The sequence below is a fragment of the Apis dorsata genome, unplaced genomic scaffold (genome assembly GCF_000469605.1).
Source record: "Apis dorsata unplaced genomic scaffold, Apis dorsata 1.3 scaffold_585, whole genome shotgun sequence".
NCBI classification, from domain to species: Eukaryota; Metazoa; Arthropoda; class Insecta; order Hymenoptera; family Apidae; genus Apis; species Apis dorsata.
Genome location: NW_006263792.1, coordinates 112,338 through 121,022, shown reverse-complemented (window position 1 = coordinate 121,022; position 8,685 = coordinate 112,338). Strand labels below are relative to the sequence as shown.

At 24.1% G+C, this 8,685-nt stretch overlaps 1 protein-coding gene across 2 annotated transcripts in view; it reads right to left on the bottom strand.

The window, feature by feature from the left end:
• LOC102673123 (F-box only protein 43-like) overlaps positions 1–8,405 on the bottom strand; it is a 60,698-nt gene extending 52,293 nt beyond the window's left edge. The window contains exons 1-2 of one of the 2 annotated variants that reach the window (XM_006621121.2): positions 7,259–8,405; positions 5,371–5,423 (exon numbers count right to left, since the gene is read on the bottom strand). In XM_006621121.2, coding sequence (XP_006621184.1) covers positions 5,371–5,423; positions 7,259–8,086 — 881 coding nt within the window. In that variant the 5' untranslated portion in view covers positions 8,087–8,405. The remainder of the gene's footprint in view (positions 1–5,370; positions 5,424–7,258) is intronic. The other variant, XM_006621120.2, reaches the window with a different exon arrangement.
• Between the last annotated feature and the right edge of the window lie 280 nt (positions 8,406–8,685).

The window sequence follows — 8,685 nt, the reverse complement described above, 5'->3', positions numbered from 1 at the left end:
TTTTAATTCAATTGTATCGCTATAATTTATTTTAGTTATAGTTATATAATAGTAGTATATAGTTTCATATAATTTAGCTAAAGAATAATATATATAATAATATATAATAAATATTTAATTTTTTATGAGTAAAAAATAATTTATTAATTATGAATTATTGAATTTGAAAGATTCCAGAAATTAAAAATTATAAAATTTTCTTCAAAAATTAAATTGTTCTTAATAATAAAAGGAAAAAAAAATAATCATTTTAAATTTTGATATTTTCGTAAAGTTTGGATTTCACTTTTGAGAAAAATCAATTTGCCTAGTATTTTATACATATTGTATAGCTAGTAATAATATAGATAGTAGAAATATCGCACTCATAACGAATCGCCAAACTACCTTTTGTTCTCAGAAAAAAAAAATGCGAAGCTACATAAATACTAAAAAATAATATAATGGCTGGATACATAAAATGTTACAAGCTATTATTCTGAAACTATTGCAGGTCTATATATATTTTTTCCCCGTTTAAATTAAAAATTGATAAGAATTAATGATTCAGAATGTAACCAATTTTTTTTTTATTTCGAGAAAAATCCATCGACTTTCAACAATACATCCACTTTATACAATATATTTATTACAAGAACAAAATTTATTGAAAGAATAAATGATCACAATGAAAAAAATTGGAAAACATGTTGAAGAAAGAATAAAAAAAAATTTATTCTTATCGAATAAATATTTATTAATAATTTTCAGTATAAATAATTATGCATCTCTATTGAGAATTATAAAAAAAATTGTACGAAATTATTCAATAAGATTTTTAAATTATTTTAATCAATATTTATTTTAAAAAAAAGTTTCATTTACAACTTCAGCCATGTTGATTTGATACTAATATATACACATATACATTCGTACTTGCATTATAAAATAACAAAATTTATTAACCCGATTCCGTTACAAAGACAAATCGAGCATCTCTATCGATAGAAATGTTCGACTGTGCTGTTACATACCACGAAGATAGAAATTTTCGAGGGTGCAAGAGAAAAAAGTATTTAGCCAGCGATTTTCGTGGAACTAAGTCTCGGTTAACCACGGGTGGTTTGGCGTGTCGCATCTCGATGTAATCCTCGTAAAAGACAAAGAGAAGAGTAGCTCGCCTCTTTGTTTTAGCATCGAATACTATAATATATTCGCATTGTTCTCTGCGGCCGGTTTTTGCCCGAGGGCTAACGTCGGCTTGCCCTCCAAAGGTAAAGATTCGTTGCGTCTGTGATGCGGAAAGAAGGGAGAGCTTCTCCCCTTGTGATATATCGGCCCCACAACTCACTTTATTGAAGGTATAGAAGTTCGTGTATATTCGCATGAAAATGTTAACACGCGCCACCCTCGAGAAAGTGCGAATTATATTTATATGAGGGGTTCGCGGTTAGATCGGGATCACTTGGAAGGGAGCCGCGGTAGCGCCAGTTTCTTGTCAATTATGCAAAATCGATTAGACTCGAATAGATTAATAAGATATTATATCTCGTTTCGAATGATTATCTCGTCATTCGTAACAAAAACATTAAAGGAAAGGATACGAATATGAAATATGAGAATATTAAGTTTTATATTGTGAATTTTGACAATATGATTGTAAATTCAAATCACATTATGATAATTGAAATAATCTTTCATAATGATTGTTGTTACTGGTAATTGTGGTAATTATCTCTTTCTATTCTTTCATTTAATAAATGTTTTATACGATACGAAAGTTTTGTGTACGCTTATCGGAATAAAATTCACTTTGATTTATTTTGTGATTTTTGAAGGAAAAAATAGAAAAGTAAACTATTTACTACTATATTATAATAATCGTAGTTTCAATAATGAAGATTTGAAATATTCGCGTTTTTGATTATGATATGATATGAAAAAAAAGTGAAATGACATTATAACATATATCATATATTTGAATATATGAATATATATATGAATATATGACATATATTTTGAATATTTTGAATTATTTTTTATATGTCATTTTGTAAATATTGTATTTAAATTTTACACAATTTCAATACATTCACATTCTATTAATAAATCTATTGACATTTATAGTTTTATTGGAAATGATATTAACCAAAGTTTAGTTGAATAATTCGATATATTTTGTTCTTATCGAATAAAGTTAAAATTATTACAATTAATTGATTCGATTAATTTAATTGATTGTTATTAATGAGAGATATTCAAAGTATTATTCATTTGTTTTGATGTAACATTCGAATCATTGAATTGCTAAAATTAGAACATTATTTATTATTTTTTCATTAATGTGATAAAAAATTTTGTAATTAATGTAAATGATTTAATTTCTATCTTATGTTATATTGTCATAAAATAACGAATAAATTTAATTAATATTTTTTTTCATTTATATTTTTGAATTAATATATCATTTTCTTTATGAAAAATAATTAATAATCTTTGATTATAAATTGTAAATTAGAATTAATCTTGAAGGGAAAAATTTATATTATAAAATTATAAATAAAAATAAATAAAATTTGAATTAAAAATTTTGATATGATTTCTTTAAAAATATATCGTTAGATTTTTTTTAATTAGATTCGTTAAATCACTACTTACAAGATTTTTTTACATTTTTTTTTTACATTTTTTCATATGCATATATTTATATTTCTTTTATACGATTTTTATTTCTCATACCGATCAAATATACAGTTTATTGAAGATAATTTATAAACATAAATAATTCATCAATTTTTAGAATAATTAATCAGAAAGAATCAAATTTATTATGAATAAATTTATTATGAATAAATATCATAAAACAAAAATTAAACAAATACATTAATATAATAATTTTCAAATAGATATTTATTATGTTCAAAAATACATATATAATGTAACAAAAAAATAATCATTTTTAAAACATTTATTCCAGAATGTAATTAATAGTATTAAATATACACATTTAAATATACATACATATCCTAATATACTTATCCTACTCAAACAATCAGTCATTTGAATCTTCAAATAACCATTCCATTATATTATGTTATTCATGTTTATATTTTAACATTGCAACATAATATAAGAAAGATATATATATCATATTAATATTTATGTTTATATGATAGTTATCACAGTATTAGGCGACAAAAAATATTTAATACCGTGAAAAAATTTACCAATTGACGTGAAGTTAGATGACTGTTTAAGATTGCAACAAATTAATTTGCGGTATGAAATGATAATTCGTTTGATAAGCAAGCTAATGAATACTTTGTTATCGCGATGCGTGCAACACAAAAGACCTTGAAGTGCCGCATGCCATCATGCGCGAGAGCTTTTGTTACTCGCATAGTGATAACAAAGCGTCTACCCTTCCTAATCTACTGCTATCGTAATTTAAAGCGAGAAGAAATACACACCAGCGAAAGCTGAAGGTGCTAATGGCAGGTAGTTGATGTACTACTCCAAAGTACGGAATAGATATGTTATTATTAACGTGCTCATCCCTATGAATAAAGGAAAACGAATCTGCATATACTTTCTCTCCCTTAAAATGAAATCACCTAATACTTTGACGAGAAATAATATAATAAATGGAAGATCTGGTTGTATAATCTGAATTCGATGATTCGAAAATATTTTATATATATATTGTTGAAAAAAATTTTGTTGAAGAATAAAAATTTTTTTAATTATTTATATATTCTTTATTGATTCGTCAATTTTAATTTTTGATATTTAATGAGTATATTTGTTATGAAAAAACGATCATTTTTAAAATAATTACGAGTATTAAAATATATGATCACATATATAAAATATATGATCACATAAAAAAATAAAATATTTTTCGTTACAAAATTAAAATTTTGGTAAAAAAATTGTAATATTTGCCATTTTTCCAGCAAGCAAATAATTATAGAATAATTATATTTATTTTGAGAACTTGTTATTGTTTGATTTTTATTATGCAAATTATAATATAATATTAAGCAAATATAAATTTATTAAGCAAATATAAATTTTTTATAAGAAAATTTATATTATTAATAATTCATTAAAAAGTTAAAAGAATTTTATAAATTATTAGAAATAGAAAAAAATTTTATTAAAATTTAAAATATTTTTAATAAAATATTAGTGTAGCCAAAAAATGGAAATCTGAATTAATAAAAAATAATTAATTTTTTTCAAGCATTTTATTTTAATAATAGTATAATTTTTGTTAATATGATTTTAATAGTAAAATTTCTTTTAAAAATATATTCAAATATAGCAGGGCTCATCTAGGACTTAGGATATCATTCGTATAACTGAAATTATCGCTATAATCATATTAATCATTTATATATGATAATATATAAGAGATTAATTACAAAATTTCCGCATACAAACATAAAAATTGATCTTTGTTCAATTTACTTTGTTAATATACTTATACAAAAGATATTTATGAATAATTTATTTATATTTTTATAAATAAATAAAAATTATTATTTATATATAATGGAACAAAATATAAATATAATTAGATTACATTGTATAATGAAAAAAAATAAATTGAATATATATTTTATATTATACTGTTAAGTTTATTTTCTATTTATTTTCTATTTTTTTTCTATTTTTCGATTGTTTTGCTTCATTAATTAATAAATAATAAATATAAGACACAATAATTGTAATATATTAGAATTTTAATATTGGATCAAAAATGCAAAGCAAAATGTAGTATACATAGATCTAAATATATCCTTTGCATACAAAAGATCATAACACAATTTTCAGGTATATATTAAGGTAAACAATAAAAGACAAGTGCACTTTCATTTTATCAATAATAACTGAGCGTGTAAAATGTGCAATAAAAACGAGTAAAGAAACAGTAGAAACATTAGTAAAGTGTTCACAATACAGCCAATATAAAAATATAATCTATAGATCTATTCGTTTGAAAAATAAGGAATAAAAGAAACCAGTAGTATATTTATAAATATTTGAAGATTTTAAGAAAAGATTATAAAATTTATTATATCAATAAATTTATCATATTTCGTAAATATTATTAAAATGAATATTTCTAGGATAAATATATTAGTAGGTTCTTTATATATGAAATATATTTAGGTTCTTTATATATGAAAAAATCTACTAATATAAATTAATATAATATATTCTATAGAAATAAAATATAATTTATATTTTATATATATATAATAAATCATATATAATAACTTTGATTAAATTTTATAACAAATTTTATAACAAGAAATATACGTATACTTTGCATCTCAATGCTATCAAATTAGCCCTAAAGAATGCAAAATTTGTTATACATACGTTCCAAGAAGGTCATCCATTGCGAGAGGGTAATTTTTCAGGGTTGAACATATCTACCGTCGCAGTTGACGAGCAAGCGGCGTTTCAAAGAAGAAATTACAATAAATCAATGTCAAACAGATAATTTCACCAACGAAACAATTATGTTGTTTAATTCGAATTCGTTCGTTCACTCATGTGCAAATTACGCCGCTGAGATGTATACTGCTTCACAGTAAGATTATTAAAAAAATTCTAGACTGAATCGATTCTAGTCGATTACTATCCACATAATTATTCTTTAAAAAAAATTCTGTTCGTAAAAACATAACCTCAGATATAATGACGACGAAAGAAAAAAAATATAAGCAACCTAATTACAGGTTTAGATACGTCTGACGATATTTCATATCCGATATCTCTCTTCGTCACATTACAGTTTTCTCGTTAATCGAAGTTGCAAAGGTAATATAGATCGTTTATTATTCAAAAAAGATCAAAATATATTAGTATATATGTTTAGAATATACATATGCTTATTTCCACTTCTTATTACGATACCTTTAGCTTGCAAACAATCATATTAACTACAACAACACATATAACATATCACAGACCACAATATAATTTCCGCAGATAAATATGTGGATATTTTAATTAAAGATTAAAATTAACATTATTTTAATTTTATTAAAATGTATAAATTAATAGCAAACAAATAATTTAAAAATTTTTATATAGATAAAAATTACATTATATATTAAAATTAATAGTATTTTCGATATATTTGCTGATTTTAGATAATATTTTTTGAATTAATTTCAAAAGTTTCAATTTAAGAATATATATTATAACGTATACATATGTATACAGAAATTAAACAATTTAATAATAAAAAACTTCTCAAAATAAAAATATTTTTATAAAATTTTAAAAATATATTTAAAACATAATTTATAATATATCATATTATTCTATTAGCAATAGCTGTAATATGACAAGAATGAAATTTCTTGAAATTTAATTATAACTCGTTAAAAATGAACAATAATGTTTGCATGTTTCAATAATATGAATTTAAATTTTAATTCTAAAATTAAAGTGATAATCATATTTTTCCTAAATTAATAACTATATTAATTATTAAAATATAATAATTAATAATTAATAGCAAATTTTAACTGAAATATTTTTTTGAGATTCAATTTTTAATAATAAAAAATGTAATAAATTATTATTAAAATTTGGCTGTAATGCTCAAATATCTAACCGTTAGGATAAATTTTATGCTAAGAGAGAAGAATATAACTCCCTTGTTAGTGTAGAACATATAATTCTCTCTTTACAGGGATCGAATACGATCCTCAGACAGAAACTTTGTATCGTTTAAATACGCAACGTTTGCGCATTATATATTATGTAGTAATACATAATTTTCTCACGTTCGTACAAATAGGTTAATGAACTAGTTATTTAATTTAATTTTTTATTATATATATTTTATAGAATTGAATTTATTTTTTAATTGTAAAATTATAAAAATTTTATTATTAATATTTATAAAAAATAATTTTATAAAAAAGTATAATTTAGAAAAAAACATTAAATAATTTTAATATATTTATCTAATTTTATCTATAATTTATTTTGTATAAAATAAAAATCATATATGATAAAAGTTTATTCTAATATATATTATTATATATTAAAATAATATCTAACATTACTATTTTGAAATTATTTTTTGTATAATCTTCTATATTATTATTTATATTATTCCATAAACTTTTTTATATAGTATTTTTTTATAAATTATTTTATATAATATATATTTATAATATATACTTGATATCTTAATCTCATTATAGCTACTATCTTACAAATATATTTGAAAAAATAAAAAACTTACCTTGACAAAAGAGTGGAATTTTACTTTGCTTGGAGAAACAGGTGGACTGCTAGGTGGCCGTTTATTTCCCTGTACTTGAAGAAGATTCTGCACTTCTAATAAGTACCCTTTCCTAGCGTATCTACTTCTAGGACTACTTTGAATGTCTCCTTCTATTTTTGATTTTTTGATTAATTTTAAATTCTCTTTAGCATTCTGTCTGAGTATTATATGAGTCAGTCTTCTCACATTGGCCCTAGAATCACTGAAACAGATTCTCCTCCATGTTTTAGACACCATACTAATGGAACAAAGATCCTGAGGTCCAAGGAAAGACAATATTTTAGAAACTATTCTCCAATGATTGCTTTTGTCTCCAAGAAGTGCCAATATATCCACCGTTTCTCTACCTGTATAATCTGGAGTAGCTCTACTATGATGTAAAGCAGCAGATATGACACGATGACTGAAATCCAACCTCTTTGGCTTGATAGCAGCAAGATACGTGATAGAGAGCTTGCTTAATTTCTGATTGTCTGCCGAACTAATAGCGGGACTAGCTTTTCTACAGGTCGGCGAAATAACAATACGTGGAGGTGGTGGTGGTGTCTTCCGTCTAGGTGAAGTAGTTACCTGGGGTGTGCTCTGAGGCACGATGACTAGTTTCATTTCCACATCTTCCTCGATAGGTTCGGAGGCTATAAACGAAGATGAAGGCACTGACGGTGATGGTGGCGGTGAAAGAAGAGTCAAGTAACCACTATCGACACTATCATGAGAATTGCGACTGCTCGCATTTATCGTGATGCGAGGTGTTTCGGTAATATTTACGTTTTCTACTTCATCCATCTCCGTGCTTTTTAAGGAGAGAATCTGTTTCAACAAATACCGGTGGAACTACCTCTTCTTAAACACAATTACGAACTGTTTCCGAATAAAAAACATATTAAATTTCTTTCCTATGATTTATCACAGGAAACGAAACAAAATAGTTTGAATACGTTTCACCTCGTTGACGTTTCAGCGGCTTACTACGCACCACATTGCAAGCACTTCGAAACTTTGAAATCTGTTTATCCGTTGTCCCACCGTAGCTCCCTTGGCGATTGCCCGACCAATGGGCTAACCTGACTGATCCCGCCGTTCGTTGCCAAGTGCTACCATTGGTTCGACATCTCAACCGCGTTAGCGATACTATCACCTCTAGTGGCTGTTGCTGGATTTATTAAATTCTGTTGCTGGGGAGACCTCTTGATTTCTCATTTCTCTTTCGAGCGCGCATACAGAAATTGAAATTTACTATCTTAAATCTTTTTTACTATATTTTTTCTTTCTATTAACTAATATTTATTTTAATAAAATAAAAAAAATATTTAATTTTTTATATATTAAAAATTATAAAATCATTATAAATAATATATTAATTATATTATATATATTAATTATAT